The sequence below is a fragment of the Acromyrmex echinatior genome, chromosome 7 (assembly GCF_024713525.1).
Source record: "Acromyrmex echinatior isolate Ae372 chromosome 7, ASM2471352v2, whole genome shotgun sequence".
In the NCBI taxonomy this organism is placed as follows: domain Eukaryota; kingdom Metazoa; phylum Arthropoda; class Insecta; order Hymenoptera; family Formicidae; genus Acromyrmex; species Acromyrmex echinatior.
In genome coordinates, this window is record NC_141858.1 from 8,882,506 (window position 1) to 8,902,975 (window position 20,470).

Genomic DNA, 20,470 nt, shown 5'->3' on the forward strand with positions numbered 1-20,470 from the left:
CTTTTGGCGGGATCTTCGGGTAGCTTCATCTAGAGAGAAGTGCAAGCATTGCGTATGGTATTAGGATTATCGAGAATCTGATCATTAATCAGTATATCGAGTTAATTAATAACGTGTAATGGCTTAGTCGGCAGACGCGGAGATCGTGATCTCACGCAATCGTGTTGATACTGATATCGGTAGCTCTATACTCTCCAGGCAACCTTTTTTGCTCTGTTTTTATCTTATACAGGATTAGCGCATTAAGGATATCATGATAAGCGTCAGCATTTCTGTCGCTTCATCTCGTCGTAATGTCACATTTTTATTTTTATCAAACATGTTATTTTTTTACCAGACAACATGCGCGTAAAAAATGACTCCAAGAGATCTTCTTTAAGACTTTGTGGTTTTTAAGATTATTAAAGACGTTCTCAAGAGAGTTTGAAAATTATCTTTTATGTGATGTTTCTCAGATCAAGCTGTTTACATTACTGGATGCAATATTTATTGATTAGAATGCATGACGTGACCAGTTTGAATATAGCTTTTATTATCGGTTACATCTAAAAAAACTTGCAATATAACTATAACTATCGTATAACTATTATTAGTGATACATACATATGCATATGTATATAAATTTTTCAATTATTTTTTAATTCATGTTAATGATTATATCTTAATGATGAGAAATTCATGTTTATTTCAAAACTTAGTCATGAATGTATGATTGACCGTCGAATTAGCTGTCGGACCGAATGTCGAAGCTGATAATCCAGTTTTCAATTTCGAGAGAATGACGCGTTCCTCGAGTCGTCTTACTCATTCCCTCGTTCGAAGAACCTCGCACGAAGACCGAAGGGCAAATAAAAATACGATTCGTCGAGAGAAAGAGAGAGATCTCTTTCCCTCTTTTTCATCTCCTCCTTCTCCTCCTCGAGACGTTGAGGCGAGTCGATGTACGCCGTTGGGGTGGCAACGAGGGGGTGAAACAAAACGAACGAGGGAAATGTGAGGTCGAAGAAGGAGGAAGAAGATAAAAAAAAATAGAAGAGGAGCGAGGAAGAGAAAGACTGACGACTGTAGCTTCGAAGCTACAGTGGGAAAGGAAGGAGGAGCGGGGTGCAAGGGTAGCGGCTACGGGGAAAAGAAAGCAAGAGAAGGGAGATAAAATAGGAATAAAGGGACGAGAGAAACGTAGATCGCCGCGAACTTCAGAAATGTCATATCCGTCAGTGTCCGGAGCTCTACCTTCTGGAGGCAACCGGTTCCAAACGTACCTGGCAGCGGATGATAAAGTATTGTCCGCGAGTCCTCGATACGCACACGGGAGCAATTACCGGGAGCTCGTCCTTCGCGAGATATACGCGCGAGTTAAATAAATTTCCATAGACATAGGTAGACATAGGTAGGCGCATCTCGTTCGCGAGGCTCCCGATATGAGATCGACGTCGATGTTTCCGCTGGCGAGGATCGTGCGCGAAAGAGAGACTCCTGTCCTGCGAACGGCAGGGACAGGACTTACCGTGGAGAACAAGAATACTTTCAGGGATCTAATCGCCCAGCAATGCGTGCACGACCGTGCCGCCTGACCAGTCCGTCGCTCTCGCACGAAAGAACATTCGGATGCTCGACAACGAGCGGTCGAGCCAGCTGTATTTCGAGATCGTGTACGAGCAGAAATAATTCCGTGTCGCAACAAGCGATTTTCTACTTAAAAATAAATTCAGTCAAGTTAAATATGTCTCGACTAGAGACTCTGTAACAATCTGGTGAGCGATTTTGTCAGAGTTCTGCAAGAGAGAATGATAAATCGTTTTTCTCTGTATATATACTATCTTATTCTGACTTATACTTGTTTCATTTTATAACTTTAATTAAGATTATAGAGACAGTAAAAGTTAAAGTGAGAGAGTACCTATATATACCTTTCTCTCTCGTAGGATTTTGACAAAATCGCTCATGGCCAAACTCTGATTTAGGGTCTCTACACTCTCAGGGTTGCCACAGATCTGGAAAACCGGGAAAAATCGAGGGAAAATGTAAAAAAGTGGAATTTCAAAGTTTGCTCACAATTTCGTTAAACTGCTTCCATTCCAAATAATTGTTAGAATTTTTTAAATATTATATCTGACATTTATAGTTCAAAACTTGCGCACTTTAAACGATTTTAACAAAATAATTAAAATTTATATTTTATTCAGTATTTTTACTGCATTCTTTTCTTCAAAACTGATTTATTTTTTGCTGACTTGAATTTACACTCAAAATTTTTCTATGCTACTAAGCTTTTTTTTTGCGTTTTTAATAATACAGCTTTCCTACAATTCTTGAGTCTAAATTTTCCATCTTCATCTGAAAAATCTGAAAAAGTCAGGAAATTTTAAAATTCATTTTCTGTGGTCACCCTGACTCTAAAAAATGTCGATGTAGATTTAACCCCTCTAATGTAGATTCATACAATATATAATTTTCATATTAAATTAACCAACACAGGAATTGAATTTGAAACTCCTATTTATATCAACACTATCATAATGTGGATTTAAAATCCATGATGTTAAGTTCACACCGTTATTTTTTAGATTGTAGTCTTGACTGTTTAGAAAAATAAATTAAATACCGAAATAGTTTATATTCTGAATAAATGCAATCTCGCTTTTGATGATTCCACTCGAAAGAAAGGGAGAGTTCATGAAAGCCATGTTTCTCATGTACGCCATGATACTCTGTGTTCCACCGTCGTCGAATTATTCTCCATTTGCTAATGATCCCCTGGACAGTCGGAACCCGCTCGTCTGGAAACTCGTCCTGCGTTCCCGTTTAATAACCATTAGCCGCGCGACGTGATGGCCGGTAGGTGTCGGTCGGCGATTTTCGGATTGTCCCAACTCCCCGCCCGAAGAGGCGAGGGTGTCAAAGATCTAGAGCAGATAGCGGCGCGGCTATATTGATGAGGTGGCTCTCCGCGTATTGATTCCAGGGCGGAGGGTTTTCCCCGCAACGAGCGCACCCCGCAGACCCCTTTTGCTACGCGCAAGGGTTGATAAGATCCGCCAGATAAGGCATGATTACACACCGCACCGTACCTACTTTCTCTCTCGTCCCTCCCCGGACCTCCTTCCCATGCCTTCCGACCCTTGCGCGCTCCATTCTCGAGGTAAACAAGGGTCCGTCCTCCACGATGGACGTCGGGACAAAAATGGATCGAAGAACGATCGATAGATTTTACTGAGGCAGCATAAATTCATCATACGTCGAAAATAGGTTAGCAATTAAGAGGTAAAAAAATATGTATTAAATTTATATTAATTTAACAATTTTCACGGCAGTTGCTGCTTATCTCTCGATCTTCGAAATTTTTTTATGACGTGCGCTACAATAACCAGGCACGCATCGATCACCCCAGAAACTGCAAACTCTCGATCACGCACTGATCCGCGAATTTGTCCCTAAACATCGATAGAACGCGAGACTGCGCTCGAAAGAGAGGTACTCGAAAAAACGTTACGAGAAAAAAATCAGAGACACTCGATTGATACTGTCTCAGAGTTCATTGTGACGCAATGTACAGAGAAGGCGGATCAATGGAGAACAGTTTTATGTCTTGCATAGGGGACACGCGTGCTATCCCTCTCGCTCAAAGAAATTTCAATAAGCTCGCTATTATGCGAGTCGGCGGGCGGGAGGTTCCCCTGTATTTTGTGCTTTCGCCGACAATGACGCAGGTATAGTTTCGCTCGACGGTGCCCTGCCTTTCCGAGTGCCAGGGTGCAGTGTCATCTTGGGGGGGTTAAGTGGTTTGTGAGTAGGGGGTGAACAAGGGGCGAAAGTGGAGGGTCAAAGGTGGGCGCCTTTCGTAAAAGAAACATCTTATGCGCGCCGTCACCGCCATTATCTTGGTACAGTGATCGATTTTGTTAAGTATGTATATTCATCTTATCAACTGTACGTGCTAAGTTTTAAACATATGATGTATACACATACAAATAAATTACCGTTAAATTTAATATTATTATCTTGTGTACGAGTACGAAATCAGTCAGTCCAAGAAAAATTAATCAGCATAATTAAATGCATACAATTTAAATAATAGTTATTGCAATTATTGTTATTATTATTATTAATGTACCAATTAATATAAGTTTCAAGTAATCGAGATGCAATCCTTAACGGACAATTTATCCATACTGAACGCTTGGCAATAATGATTCAAAGCCTGTAATCTCGAAAGAGCTAAATAATATCGTGCATTAATTTGTTTCGGTCAACGTCGCGCGATGCACCAAAGTTTACCTGCAGCGCCGAGTTTTCGGTAACAGTATCATCCATTAACGGTTAAGTGGTTCAACAGGAAGAACCAGAGAAAGAGGGACGGGGGTATAGAAGAGTGAAAGGTAGATAGGTGCGTCGGGGAATCGAAGAAGAAGGCATTTTATAATACAGATCCGACGGCGGCGGGATACCTGCTCCCGTTCCCTCCCTCCCATCCCCTCTCTCTCTCTCTCTCTCTCTCTCTCTCTCTCTCTCTCTTTCTCGCGTTAGAGAGTGCATTCGCACACCGCGGTGCGCCGGTTCGGGATGTGGGGAAATAAGCCGCGGTTAGTCCCCGAGGGATAAAACGGATCCCGCTCCTTTTCGTTAAGTGTTTGCCACTCGCATGCCGTTGAACGAGGATATACAGGTGTACGCGGGATCGAGTTTTTGAGTTTCCCACTCCGTAAGAATAGGAGACGCTTTCCGACGATAAGCTTCTTGCTCTCCTCGCTATCGGTTCTTCTCTTTCTTTCGAGATACGTCGATTCGGCAGGCAGGCAGTCAGCCAGCCAGCCAGTCAGCCAGCCGGGAGAGATTTTGAGGGGTTGATGTGTCACGCTAACCCGCGTCAAGCTTGTGGCTTTTTGATTCCACGCATAAGCCGATGGATCGAATGCGCTTCTGGCGTGGGAGTAAACGGACTCGAGCATGCTTGAAAAGAGTATTTCATTCCGTCGTGCGTTTCATAATCCTTTCTCGCATAGTGCGAGTCTAATCATGATTTCCATGCGCCGCGTGTTTCTTGAAACAATTTGTTCGAAGAGCAATTTGAAGGACGATGTATGTGCGTGATAAGAATGTCTTTGGTTTTCAACGTATATTTATAAAAACTGATGTACGTATAATTTGACTTCTTAAACAGAGTCGTGGCTTATTTTGAGCTAAATAGATGACAAATTAATCAATTAATATAAGATACAATAAAATCCAGTATAAAATTCGAAAAAACGAAATTATGAAGAAAGATATTTCGATCAAAAATAGTTCAACTTGATGTTCCCCTCCATGGGTTTTGAAATCGAGAATCCAATTTGTCACAGATTTGAATCCGTAAGATTTGAGAATTGTATCAGAAATTTCTCAAATCTTACGGATTCAAGTCTGTAACAAACTGGATTATAGATTTTAATCAAAGAATTTGGCAAAACATTTATACCTATGGACATCAAGTTGAACTATTTTTAATCGAAATATCTCTCTCCTCATAAATATTTTATTGATTTCAACATGCTACACTTTATTTTTTATGTAATCGACACATCATTACTGATGTTACAAATAGGTATATCATATAATTGTTATGTCATCTTGACACTGTATTGAAAAAAGCTTTGTAAGCCGAAATGTTTATTTTATCGAATTATATATAGAATTTTTATTGTATCTTACATATGTTTATTTATTAATTTCGTTTTTCCAAATTTTATACTAGATTTTATTGTATCTTATGTTAATTGATTAATTTAAGTTATCTATTTATTAGCTTGAAATAAGCCACGACTCTGTTTAATTTGCATTAGCAATAATACGAGCCTTTTTATTCCAAATCTGACTTCTTTTTTTTTATAATTAGTAAGATGAAAATTAATCTAATTACTTAATAAATCTGCTATTTTAAATATTTAATTTAAATGGTAATTTTTCCTCGCCATTTTTCTTATAATACTTTATCAATATTTGCATACACTAAGATAAATTAATTAATTAAATTAAAAACCCTTAGCAATTATCGATATATAAACAGATCTAACCCTGGCAAAAGAGATAAAAGAGAGCTCTGTACTCTCTAACATTTTATTGCTTAATATTTACATTGCATAAATATACTTAGAACTCACTTTGCGATGCTACAAAATGGTCTGTAAGCCCGTGCTTTAAATCACAATATTTATCTTGTAATTTATCTGTAGCTGAAGAAAAAATTTGAAACGCAAACGCATGCAGGTATATGATATTATAGATGGTGCGGCTAATCGAAGTTACGAAAAGTATCTTAATTGCTTGGGTTAAATCTAATAGGCTTCCTACAATAAGCCATTACTTAAGCTTAACTCTTAAGTCGTAAGGAATCGATCAACCACAATCGATTATTCTTCTCACATTCGACCGTGATTGGTCAATTTCTTATGGCTTAAGACTCGAAGTTTAGATAATGGCTTATTGTGGAAAGCCCATAACTGAGATGATCGCGCGATCTAATTAACGATCGTCCGAAATGCCAACGTGACGGGTGTGATATCTGTGTCTTCTCTTTTCCAAAACTGTCGCTCCAGAGTGCGGCGAGACGGGCGGGCACCAGCTGTGCCAACTGCAAGACGGCGACCACGACTCTTTGGCGGAGGAATCAGTCCGGTGAGCCAGTCTGCAACGCTTGTGGGCTCTACTACAAGTTGCACAATGTAAGTAACACTCATTAATTTATTATTCCCTCGCCGCGATATACGGCGATGCGCTGCGAAATCGGGGTACGAGTTCCATAATACAATTGCCTTTTTGAAACAGAAGCTTCTTCTCGATACGTTGTTTAATGAAACTTATGGTCAGTTTCACGCCGACTTTGCGGCACGCTTCATGTGTAATTAGTCGATTAATTGCGACGGAGAAAGTTATTCTTTAGCGCACCGCCGGTAGTTTCGAATTAATTCACAATACTTATCGCGGACATCGCGGACAATCGCTTGTTAAACGGTACCATTTTTATATCTTACGTAACACAATCGAACAGATAATTTCAAGTCATTTTCTTTATTATATTCGATTGATAAATCAAAGCGTTTTATTCGCACAGTAATCAATATTTTATCAGCAATCTTACGAATCTAAAATATCATATAAGATAAGAGAAGAATTAATCTTTGAAGAAATCTTTGTATTTTCTTCGCTATAATAGATCGTGTTGCTTGTACTTTTTACACTCGGTATCTTCGCTCTTTTTCTCTTCAACTCTCGAATATATATATATATATTTATTTCGTTTTAAGTGCAAAAATTTTGCTAGATTTCAAGCAACACGAATAAGCCTAATGTTATTCCCGTCGGAAGCAACCACGCGGGTGGCCGTTTGCAAACACACAAACTCACACACATGAATGGTTCCCTCGAGACAATGAAAGCAGCGCCGCGGAGGGGAAATACCGGTGTTGTACCAACAATTAGGATGCTTTCTGGTTTGCCGGACGTGGTCCTTACACACGTACATAGGAAGCCGTCTGGAAGGGGTGGAGCGTGCTCAACGGCGTGTGACACCGGAAGCGCCGGAAGCGAGTGCCGCGGCGACGAAGGGGAGGGGGACACGATAAACGTAATCGAGACGGAAGGGGGAGACCTAGAGCGGAGAGAGAGTGTCGCTATTTTTCTTTTTCTTTGAAGATACGATATTTCAAATCCGCGATGCACGACGTTATATGTTGGACTGTCGCTCTCTCTTGTTGTCGGTGGACTTCCGCAAAACGGAAATCTCGAAGATGACCGAGGGCGTGTAGGCGACGGCCTTAATAGGCGAGACAAGCGTCGCGACGGTTTCTAGCCGAGGAATTTCACCGAGTTAACGAGTTCACGAGATAAAATGCACGCGCCATTTCTCGCATACCGTTGTTTTTCGGGTGAATGCGCCATCTGACTTTTCAAACTATGATATTTGCAAATAACACACACACACACACACACACACACACAAACACACGATTTTTACGTCCGTAGATTTATCATTGATAATTTGCTGCAATAAAAATATTTCGTTTTAGACAATACAGCCGCTCCTTCATTCTGATATTTTCGAGGATATTTTATCCTTGCGTAATTAAGAAATAGATTTTTGTATAGCATTCATATAAAGAAAAAGCCTCTATTATGAGACACCGAGTTCATTTTTAGTAAATGCTAGACATCTATAGGCAGAATTTAAAAAAATAATAGGTTATTTTTGAAGGAAATGTAATTAGCTTTAAGATAACGTTATGTAAAGTTGAATTCGAATTGGTTTTTTAAGTGTAAAAAGTAAGTAAATCGCAAAGTCAAAAAATCGTGCTCCTAATATGAGATGCTCCGAAAAATCGATAATAAAAAAGTACATCGATATTGCAATTAAAACAAGTTTATTTAATGTTTCTAAAATACAAACAAACACAACCAGCGCGAAAAATGAGCAGCCAATGGATTATACCAGGAACTCGTTTTCAAGTAATTAGAACCAAGCATTGCAGAAATAGGCACACGACATTCATTCCTTTTTATTATTAATACAATAACATTTATACTTTAACAACGATTTTCACTATGACATGAGAACATAGGTTATTTCATATTAAAAATACCCTGGATATCTCATATTATGATTTTACAACCAAATCTAACTTCTGTAATTAAGTAATTTAACATATCCCATATTTTTCTATTAGTACGATCTTACTCTATCATTACATGAAGAATTTATTGTCAAATATTTACTTATTAAGTAATAGCAAGTATTAAGTATTAACAAGATTTAAAGGCTCATCTCAATGAAATTTGAAGACATCCAAATTCTAAAATCTTTTTCTACAATGACTACAGACATGATATATTAATGAGTTTTCCACTAAAGAGTTAAATAGTTTTCAACCCAAGAGCAATAAATTCATGGTAAAACCAATAGATAGCGTTTATTACTTTAACAGAAATGCCGCCATCTCTGGGAGCTTTCCTCTAATATTTTCGAAGATTCTTAAAAAATAATTTTTAATTCAAAAATCTTCAGATTTCATTTCATATTACTTTTACAATTTTTTACATATTATACATTTTGTTTTTTACATATTATACATTGGTACTTTGAAATTGTATTAACATATGAGGAATTTAATTGCAAATTTTCATATTTTTTACGTAGTTATCGTGATACGTTAAGTATTAATTATTACAACGTTATCACGAATTCCTCATCCTAAAATTCCATAACTTTTCCCTAATTTCCAGACGAAATTTCATGATTTTCTCTGACTTTCAATAATATATTCGATCATTTTCAATCATTTTTTTTGTATTTTCGTCTTGATTTAGAAACTGTTAAATACTTTGTAGAGAGATTAATTTAATATATCAATGTAAATTACTATTAATACTGCTAACATTTTTAATTGTTAGCAATATTGTCGCTTGCATTTTTAATTGTTAAGTTGGTATCATTCTCCAAACCTGCGTAGATGCGACGTTACACGTAATTAACCTTTTTAAAACCAGAAATTTCATTTTCTAGAAAGTTTTGCAGAATTCCCTTATTTTTTCCTAATTCTTTTCAATTTCCTCGATAATTTCTTCTCTGATTCTCAAGTTTTAAGGCAACCCTGTGTTTTTTATTTATTAAAGATCTCGCTTATTAAAAGAAATTTTCTTTCTAAATCAATTGATAAATATGCGCGATTATTATTAACGTAAAATAATTCACGGTCGTCTTTCGATCTCCCAAGAAGTTCTCGGTAGCAGCATTCGGCATTATCGCGACGAGATTAAACGCGCGATAACGGGAGGATGCGAGTGGATGGAAGGAAAAAGAAGCTGCGTAAATTCGGACGGGCGATTTGCTCGGCGATGGACCCGCACAGTGCATCGCCTTGTTTCCGCGTCACGCCGGCGGGGGACTGGTAAGACAGAAAGACCCCACTGTGACGGGGGCAAACGTGACGAATGTCCATGGCGCAGTGAGGTCCGTTCGCGCAGAGAAATCGCGAGCCAATTAGCGCGCGCTGCAAATGAATCCTCTTTCACCCGAGTCTCCTTCCCCTCCCCTCCCCTCCCCCTCCTTCGCGCGGGGAGCACGCTCTCCGGGGCCTTCTTTCCCTCGGCCTTATCGCGATTAGCTTAGGAGAGATTGCGCCGACTGGAAATCAAGATACGTAGCCAGCCAGACACGCTGCCACGGATACGCCCCTAACATGCGGAAAGGAGACAAGAGGGTAGGATGAGGGAAGAGAGAGAGAGAGAGAGAGAGAGAGAAAGTCGTCAGCCCCGTTTCTTGCGCTTCTTCGAGGACGACGGATTTCTATACTTGTCCTGACATCCGTTGCCCGATGCGCAAGAAAATGAAAACTAGTGCGCCACCGAATTTCAGAAATAGAAACACATTCGTGCAGCCGTTGATGATTACAGCCTGTCATTACGTGCGCGCGTGTTTGATGCAGGTAGGCTTGGATATTGAAAAGTTAAACGGAAATGCTAAATGAAACAGGTGAAAGCGCGATGAATTACTTATAGTTTAATAGGTACGTACATGTATTTTTTTATATAAGAGGAACGCACTTTGTGAACATTATATATTTATTATTTGCGTTGCGAGTTTCTACCTTTCATTTTCGTTCGGTTTGATAATGAAAATTAGCACAGATTAGATACAGATTTTTATACAACGTTTTCCGCATTTATTTATTAATTTTCGTAAACGCTAAGATTTGTGGAAAGTGATCTTTACCGTTTATCATCTCTGCTGTATACATTTTTGCTGTGTTACATTTTACATGGTACCTGTTACATTGAAACCGTATTAATGTATGAGGAATTTAATGGCGAGCTTCCGGCATCCCGAATGCGTGCCTGCGGGAAAGGGAGGGATCGTAAGGCGAACGCAGCGCGTTTACTTCGCGGAAATGAGAAGTCTCTTTGCTGAGCAGCGACCGATTTCAATCGGGTCCCTTCCCACGACCAACACTCCGATTGTTCCGCACTTCGGAAGAAACATTTGCCGTTTCCCGAATACGCCCGCTTCCGCTTCCTCCATGACGATATCTTTGAAGATCCTTAGGGAGGAAAAGAGAAATAAAATTTAGAGAGAGAAAGATTGCAAGAAAGGGAAGAAACGTGAAGCCGTGTAATGGATACTTAATACCCCGAGAATTTTCTAGCGGATAGGACGCGACACGAAGTTTTTCAAAAGCGAGAGAGAGCCGATGCGACAACAAAAGGGCTCGCCATTACACGGCGAATCGAGCCGATGCGAGCGATGCGCAGGGCGCAATGAAACGCTTTCTTTCGATGAGAAGTGGAGGCAAAAGGTCGTCCCTCGGCCACCGTCGAAGCTAAGCGACGCTTGTCGCCGTGGCGTCGGTCGCGTCGTTTCGCCCGATCCCCAGAATGAAAAGCCGGACCGCGGTAAACGAAGTATCGAGTTGCTATTGTCATCGAGCCTCTCGATATCCATTGTCAATTTCTCTACCGTGGAATCTAATTCGTTCTCTTCTTCTCTTCCTTTCTTCTGTTTCTAACCCGCGTACTTTCTTCCTGCGAATCACAGCTTCTCCGTATGTTTTATCAGTCGTTGAAAAGATCATATACGGAGAATTGAAGATAAATAATTATTATATATGGAAAATTGGATCCCGATGAAATGTTAGCTTTCACATATAACGTAATGATTAGTAAATACTATATAATAGTTCTCATATATTATGTAGTAGTAGTAATGTAGTGAACAAAGGATATCATAGACACAAAGCTCAATAGCAAAGATATACTGTACTCTGTGAACACGAGTTTTATGTCTTCCGTATCCATAACTCAAAAACTATCCATTACCGATCTTTGTGTCTATCGACATCTTTTATTCACCACGTAAGCTACATTGTAAGTGAAAACTAACTCATTTACCAATTTTTTATATAATATAGGATCATATTATGCATTCATTGTGATAAAGAACTTTTTTGATGCCGTTCTATAGTAAACCCAAATAATAAATATTATCCCAGCAATAGCACACGTTGGTTACATTTAGGAAACATATAAACGTATATGTTTATTATATGAACCAATAGGTGCTACTTGGGATATATTTATGTGAAATATATCGAAGAAGAAGGAGGGGAAATACTTGAAGGCGATTATACCTACGACAGATTCTACAAGTTTTCTGATTTTTTATTCCCCATGGCATTCGTACAACACTCGCGCGGATTCCTCACGCGTCAGTCGAGCATACACCCGTACACGCGTGTGATTCGTGACACACACATACACACACACACACACACGCACGCAAATAGCCATGGCCCGAGTGGTTGGAATAGGTGGGACTGTCTCCGTTGACGTTAAGCCGACACATTACAGTCTTAGCGCCGTGTCCGAATCTTTTCTTCTTCCACGGCTCGAATGCGAGGGAAGAAATGGACGAAGAGACGGCTTCGAAATAGTCGATGCTGACGCACTTTCGACAATCGGAACGCGTACAGGATTCGAGGTACAGGTCTCAAGACGATCCCGAAAGTCTTTCGTGCTAATCGACTGTTGAGGATCGAGGGAAGACTCTCTTGAGAACAGTTAAAAATAAATGTGTTTATGTTTATAAAAATAATTTTCTGTACGATTATTACGTAAAGCAGAGCTTCTAGACGATCAATATTATTGCACGATATTATTGATCGTCTGGAAATTATTGAGCCTCCAGACTATTTATTTTGAACTGTATTTAAAGCATCAATAATATTGTAAATAACTGTAACAATAATATTGAGCATCGAGATGCCACTTAAGAACTCTATACTTATTGTTAGAAGTTTCGCAGCAGTTTTTTTCATTAGAATGAAATGAATTTTCACCATTAATATTAAACTACTATCAAATCCTGATTAATTAGTAAATGATTTCGGAATTATTATTGATTGTCAATCATTAACGTTCAGTTATCAGGTCAATCACGGAGATTTTTATCGAAAGATATTACCGTGAAAGTTGTTTCCGGAGTTTCGCCTTCGATAGGGAAGACCACAACGAATCAATCATTTCAGTGGCAGACATATATTTCTCTTCCCGTCTCTCATACTTGTGCCGTCTCTCACGTCATGAGTTTCCTTTCTCTCTCTCTTATTCTCTTCTTTCCTCCGACTTCTCTTGCGAGATCTCCGACAGGTCGTGGCGGGGGTGAAGGAAGGTGGAGAAGGGACGGGATTGGGTGGAGAACGACAGATCTGGCGTCGTTAAGATAGAGCAGACCGATAGCGCTCCATGGCTAAACTCAAACACGCACACGCGACTCGGCTCTTCGCTTGAAAATACATGGATTATTCGTGCCCAAACACCAAGCTACCGGGTGCTCGGAATATGGTAATCGTCGCCGAAACCAGCCTCACGCGAGGCTATGCGGGGTCAGCAAGGTCACACTCGACTTTTGTAGAACTACGACTATAGACGGAATTCTCCGTCTACAGTATGATTTTTAAGCTACACCACGCGGAAAATAAAATTTCGTTATATTCCCAAACGTACGAAAGCTATTAAGGAAGGGAATAAGAGAAAATCTGAAGGCCAGAGAGATGTCACTTCTACTGTCCTTTACTTCCCAAATAACATACAATGTCGCATCAGAGACTAATATATAATAAAATCAGTGAAACTTTCATCAAGTCACAGTGAGTGAGTCAAGATGACGTCATCTCAACTTTATCGCAACAATTGAGTATTACTTGAGTTGGCTATATTTCGCAGATATAGAGAAAAATGTTCGAAAGGAATTATCTATTGGTTGGAACAAAAGTTCGTACTTTATTTGTATCATGTATATGTTTTTGAAAAATTTTAGCGATTATACAATTTGACAGAGAAAAGTTTTAGCTTTAAGACTCTGTAAAACAAATCTTACAGAAACGGTTAAAAAAAAAAACGATTTGGAGTGAAAATTTTAAACTTTCACATTAGAATTTTTTTGAATACATAACAGAGGTGCAAAATGAAAAGAAAAATTTCTATTGTGTTTTATATATCTCGTGGTTTTCTGTATATATGTAAAAATTACCAAACTCACAAAAGACATATACAATAAAACTTTTGAAAGTAGAGATTTTAAGGTTTTAAAATCTTTTTTAAATTTAGATTAATTTCGTTCATTTTTATACCCCATACATACCTGAGTAATCTCTGGGAAAATAATCAAATTATCTATAATGAAGAATCTGAAGATTCTTTACGCTCGGTGAAGCGTTATTCATTGAGATTTGGGCTCGATAGAATAATCACTTGACAAAAGTATCTAACTTCGCGAGATTAAATCTGCAAGAGGAAGTCTCCGATGTAAATGTCTTCCGTGGCTGTAAACAAAGGTACCGGATGCTGATCCGGGACTGATTAATTCTACAAGGTTGCTCGATAAAAATTCAGACCCTCCGACAAAGTAGCGCGGGGACTTGCTTTCAATAACAAAGTTAGCTGTAATCCAAGATGCCGCTAGTACGGTCATCACGCGAAAGGACCTCCTGGTCAGAGGGATGGACTTCAGGCCTCCTGGCCTTTCCTGCGTTGCGCCACACCGAGGCCTGGCCTGAATCCGAGGCGCCGAACTTCTAGTATTACACGGACTGCATGGATTAGTCCGCGACAAACAACGTGTCACCGTGTTTTGGCCAGTGCGTGCTTTCGGTTTCCGAGAAAGGCGGAACGATGGGAATTCGCGATCAGATTCGCATCGATGCCTCAACAACATTGTTGCCCAATCATGCTTGTAAATCTCGCAATTTCTTTGTTCCGCAAAGTGTGAGACCTAACGAGCAATCTGTTTCTTCTCTTCGAAAGTTACTGTTAGATTCATTATGTCAAATTATACACAGTTTAAGTTACTTTTATTTTTTATAAGTCGCTATTGCTTCTATTCGAATATGTTCTTAATTTAATTAAGTCAATAGAGTGTCAATAGAGTTAAACAATTTAACAAAAAAAAAAAAAAAAAAAGAAATGTATTAAACTTAATTCAAGTCATCTTAGTTTATCATTTACTAAATGCATTCACTTTAAAACCACAGGAATGGATTAATTTACATTTTCACACATTAAAAATAACAAAATGTTATTTAACTTAAAAGATTGGATTTCTATGCTTTGATCTAGCAAAGAAAAGCGATAGATGGACACTAATGGCAAAAACATGAGGCTTTTAATGTTATCAATATTTCCAAATACACCAGTTTTATCTTTTTCACAATCGTCATACTTGTTGCAGTCGCGCATCCGGCGACGAAATTATCGTAGAATTCCTGCCAATAGACTTATGTCGGGACGAGACACGCGGTATGTCTCTCGAGGGATCGTTGCAAGCATATCAAGTGGCATCGAACGGACTTCGACGTAATTTGGACTTCTGCGTAATTCGATTTTACAACTTCCTCGCGGATCGGCTCTTTTATTGACGCGAAGAATCATAATGTCTTCGTGGAGTTACACCCTTTTGATGTGTGTCGCGACTGCAAAATGTAGAATTAGCATAGTAATTTGACAGTCGACTGTTTACTTCCTAAAAGAAAAATTTGTGTAGGTATGCTTTATATTTCGTAATCATAATTAAATTTAATTTAATTTATTGTGTATCCATAGAATTACACTGATTGTGAGTTACGAGGAACATGAATACGATTGTTGAGACATCAGCAATGCTGTTGTGATGTTGCTATAAAGCCTTCCAGAAACGAATCAGAATGATGATTGACATTACAATGAAACAATACATTACGCATAACTAGAATACAATGAGAATATTTATACACTTAGGCTTAGATATTAATGAAATATCACATACGCACGAGAAATGTATGAAGGTTAAATAAATTATTAAAAATATAAAAGATGAAAGGGACCAAAACAATACAAGAAGTAGAATGCAATGTTCGATGCAGATTGATCAGCGGCTAAACAAGAGCACATAATAAATTCGCCACGTAAATTCGTATTTGAATCCATTTGTTTAAATCGAACCTGATTTAATTTTCGGAATAATTATCATCGCTAAATTCGTTATCAAAATTTAAGAGAGAGAAAGATCTTAAATGGAGAAAGATGAAAGGGTATCTCTATTTAAACGCTGCAACGTTTTCTTTTTCTTATTTTGCCGAGGTAAGTCGGTCGAGGTAAGGTCTCATCTTGAGGCGTAACGATCCTTCTGTCCCGAACTTTTTTTTCGAGACAACTGGAAGGAGACACAGCAGAGCAGTCCTAAAATTATTTCTCTTATCGGTCAATCACAGTGTCAGATATATATATATATATATGTTCTATCCTCTATACACACATACGTGCAAGCACACATCGCGTAACAGCGACCGACGAGAGATCGAGATCCATATCGGAAAAGACAAGGTGCCTCTGTTCTACGTGAGGATTCTCTGGTCGTCCTCTAGCCATCCTCTTCTTCACCTTCACAGATGTGAGCTGTGAAGTAAGTATAGGTCTTCGTCCTGTTTCATTGCCTTCTCGTTCTCTTAATAGGCAACAATGGAAATTCCTCTTCGCCGCGTTTATGTTATATGAGAAGATTAAACCTTTGTATTCGCTACGTCGGATGCGTCCTTATCTAGCTTTAATTACGCGACTTTGTCGCGGAAAAATCTTAAATTACTTGTCGGATTCATCTCCGTGTCTACGTAGACGAACTAAATAAACGACGTGAGATCTTCGATCTTTATGAAGTTCATAAATATTCTTAGCTTATAAATTCTGTTAAGATTGATAGCGAGTTATATGGCTTCATCAACGTCGGTTAGCGTTATGATTATCTGCGATCAAACAGGCGCTGCGAAACAGCTATAATTATTATACTCCGGACTCGGCATTATTATTCATGCTATTGTCATACACTGTGAAAGGCTGCTCATCGTTGTGCATCGCGCACTTGAAATTCGCTGGATCCGGGCATTTTGAGGCACGTCGAAAGTGGAGACCGTTCACGAGTGGAGCGAAGACGATTTCTGGAGTGCGAGAATGTCGATCACGATTCCGGTATCGATCAGTCGATAAAAAGATCCGACCGTGGCCGTATCGCTCTTCTGGCGACTAGATTTTTCATTCATTTGGCTCCATCCCGGTCTTGTGATGCAATTTCGTATGCGATTCGTGTGCAGTTGCATCGTGTGCGATCACATCAATCTGCATACGAATTCTCGGTCTTCCCTCTACCTCGTCCATCCTTCCCCCGTCTCTGCTCCCATCTTATCTCTTCGTTTATTTTTCATCTTTTCTCCTTTTTTTCCTTTTCTTTCCGCGTTCAATCTTTTCCGCCGGTTGGATACGTTTCTCCTTTATTTCCCTTTCTCTCCTCGTCTCTTTTGTTTGCACCTCGCACTTTCGGACACCCGCGAACTCCCACGAACCTCCGGTGGTTCCTATTAAATCCGTCGGTATTGTATTCAAATTGGTTCGAGCTTTCGCGTCCTACCTTTACGTCCGCTCGTCTTTACCGCGTCGCTCTCTCAACCGTTCATCTGGTCGCTTTGTCGCTCATTAAAGGATCCATTAACGGTAGTTAGTATTTCATACAACCTTAACGTAGAGAAATAACGTAATAAGCGTAAAATGTCATAATTTCTCATATTTAATTTTGAATAGATAAATGATTTAAAGATATGCAATTAAAACCTTAAATTGGTAGATGAAGTGTTCAGAACGTCATTAAAAATTTGTAATTTTAGTTATATTTTTAACCAATATATTAAGTTATATAGTTTTTAACGTATTTATTATATTAGTTATATCATTATAAGATAGGAATGTAAAAATAATGAACTCTAAGACTTTGGCTTATACTTTTTTATTTTCTTTTTCCAAAGGAAAGTTTTAAAGGAGACCGCTCGGAGTAACCATTCCATATCTACTTATTTAAATGTTAATATACTCTAAATAACAATAATTATAATTAAAATACACTGAGGAAAATGGCCTGGTTGGATTAAATAGTAATTCTGGAAAATGGACGAATCAGAATTTTCTGATGTTGAGATAACTAGAATTCTGATTGATATAATTATTTTGGTAAAAATAAGAATTCTGGTATATTTTGTAATAAATATCAACTAGAATTTCGGTCATCTCAACTAGAATTCTAATTTTAACCAGAAAATGCTGATTCGTCCATTTTCAACCAGAAATTTTTTTTAGTGTATATTTCTCTTCTTCAACTATTTGCAAAGCAAAACATATACTTGATAACCATCAGAAATCGGCAATAGAAAATAATTTTGATACTCACCCCGTGACGAACCGTGAGATTTTATCGTAGCACTTTAAGTCTAATTATCGCCTAATTTTTTCATGCGTGCGTCGGTACTTCGACTACGTTGGTCGACGCTGGATAAAAAAAATTGCGGTTCGCAAAGAGCCGCCGCACGTTTCATCCTAAGAGAGGAAGAGTGACCGTTAATTCGACAAATTCGGCCAATTGCGTAATTCCGAAAAGAGTCGTTGACCGTCTGGACGCCGCGTCGGGTGGTGCAAAAGACGAGTAAAAAAAAGTCGCGCGTCGCGAGGGCTGCGGGCGGTCAAACTCGCAAGAGGGAGGTAAGAGAGGAGGATGATGCGCCTCCGTACGCACTCACACCACCTTCTTCGTGTCCAGAGCGCAATACCGGGAAACCTTTTCCCCCAAGTTAGCAGTTGTGTCACGTCGCGGCGACTACAAAGCACCGCGATTCCTCCCTGCCTTCTCCTTCCCTCCCCCAACCGTCTTCAGGCCCAACCCGATGCAATACACAACACTTGCATACCATACTTATTTCGTACTTAAGCACCGCACGGAGCGCGCGTGCATCTCTGCACGCACACGAGCGTACATTTCGTCATATATACGGGGTGAGCTGATAATTAAGTTCTCCTTTGAGCTGACATTCGTTTCTTTCTTTCGCGAAGCGTATTTTTCTACGGGTATTTATCGTTAAATCTATCGAATTCGAGATATAAGTTGAACCTTCGAAGTTTAATTGTATGACTTATCTTAATATCCCGAGTCTATAATCAGAGTTAGATTTTATTTTATTTTCTTTTCGTTTTGTTTTGCTGCCACTTCCACTTTACTTAACAGTAATTCCTTCATATTTCAGATACTCGCATTCGTAGGGCGCGTAATGATTGAATTTTGTCATTCTTTCAATTTTTTTTGTGGCTGCGGTTGACAGGTAATAATTTTCCTTGATCACCCCTTACATAAATAGGTACAATGCAGGTTGTCTTCTTTCGTGAATGCGTGTGTGCCGCGCGAATACGCTTTTATGCCGATGAATGATGCATCGCGGACAACGCGCGCCTGCGTTAGCATCGGTGTGTAAATAATGGATTAATTAATAAAAGTGCACGAAGCCGCGCACGCCCGCACCGGACTTCCTTCTCCTTTTTTTTTTATACTCTACGTAGTTATTATACCTTTTAGAAGATAATTGTCATATCATATACATGGGGCAGATGCAACCCGCACCTCCGAAGTGCTGTTTTACTGCGTTTTCGTGTTAGTAAAAAAAATATAGCTCGCTTCATGCTCATTAATTTTCCTTGAGATTACATTATTGGCACAAATCGACATTTTGTCGCAATGACGCAATAATTTTACTTGTTAATAGTTACTCTTAATCCTCCAGAGCTGATAGTGAGTCGACCCATTTCATTCATTTATAAATCTCATAAAAAAATATCAAACATTTCAATATTTTTTATGTTACATCTGCTGATTTGGATTATTCTTTATTAAAATACACTTGACACCCATTTTTTTTCATACAATTGTTTTGGCTCCTTGAAATTAATTAGTGCTTTTTAATCCTCGACTACAGCAACGCAACGGATTATTTGGATTTGAAGCGAAAATTTCTAGACGATTGTAGACTCCATACGGTTGATATTATAAAATTCTAAAAATTGTAAAAAAAAACTGAACCCTTCTTTATTAATCGCCGTTAAAGCAGAGATTTATTTGTATTCTTCAAACAGGATGCTTATAACTTAAGTGTAATTTTCGTAGCTATACTTAAGAAAGCTATACTTAATTAACATAAATTAAATAAGTCTTACGTCTCTAAATAAAACTCAGCGTCAGTAGACGTGTACAGATTTTGGCGTTAACTCCGTAGAATCGAGTCGATTTTGAGGATCGCGTCACGCCGAGTGCCATCCCGTTCGCTCGACCGTTTATTTTTAACAGGCGTATTATCGTTAGTTTCGATCGAAATGAGAAGCCGACGACCTCCTACGCTTCCTTCTTCGTCTCAACGAGAAATAATAACCGCGGTGATTCTTCGTGCGAATGCGCGGACAAGGCGTGGTCGCGCGAAATGCACAACGGTGACGTAGCGTCTCGCGAATTGCTCTCGAGGACTGTCGATTCGTTAATTGCACCGGCTTCCAGAGACTACCAGGAATCTGAGGGATTCCTTAATTGCGCGTTCTCGTCTGGTAACCCGACGAGATT

General features: G+C 39.0%; 1 protein-coding gene across 2 annotated transcripts in view; it reads left to right on the plus strand.

The window, feature by feature from the left end:
• LOC105154418 (uncharacterized) overlaps positions 1-20,470 on the plus strand; it is a 98,788-nt gene that overhangs the window by 69,935 nt on the left and 8,383 nt on the right. Inside the window, exon 5 of one of the 2 annotated variants that reach the window (XM_087408186.1) lies at positions 6,573-6,698. In XM_087408186.1, coding sequence (XP_087264312.1) covers positions 6,573-6,698 — 126 coding nt within the window. Of the gene's footprint in view, positions 1-6,559; positions 6,699-20,470 lie in introns of both variants that reach the window. The other variant, XM_087408185.1, reaches the window with a different exon arrangement.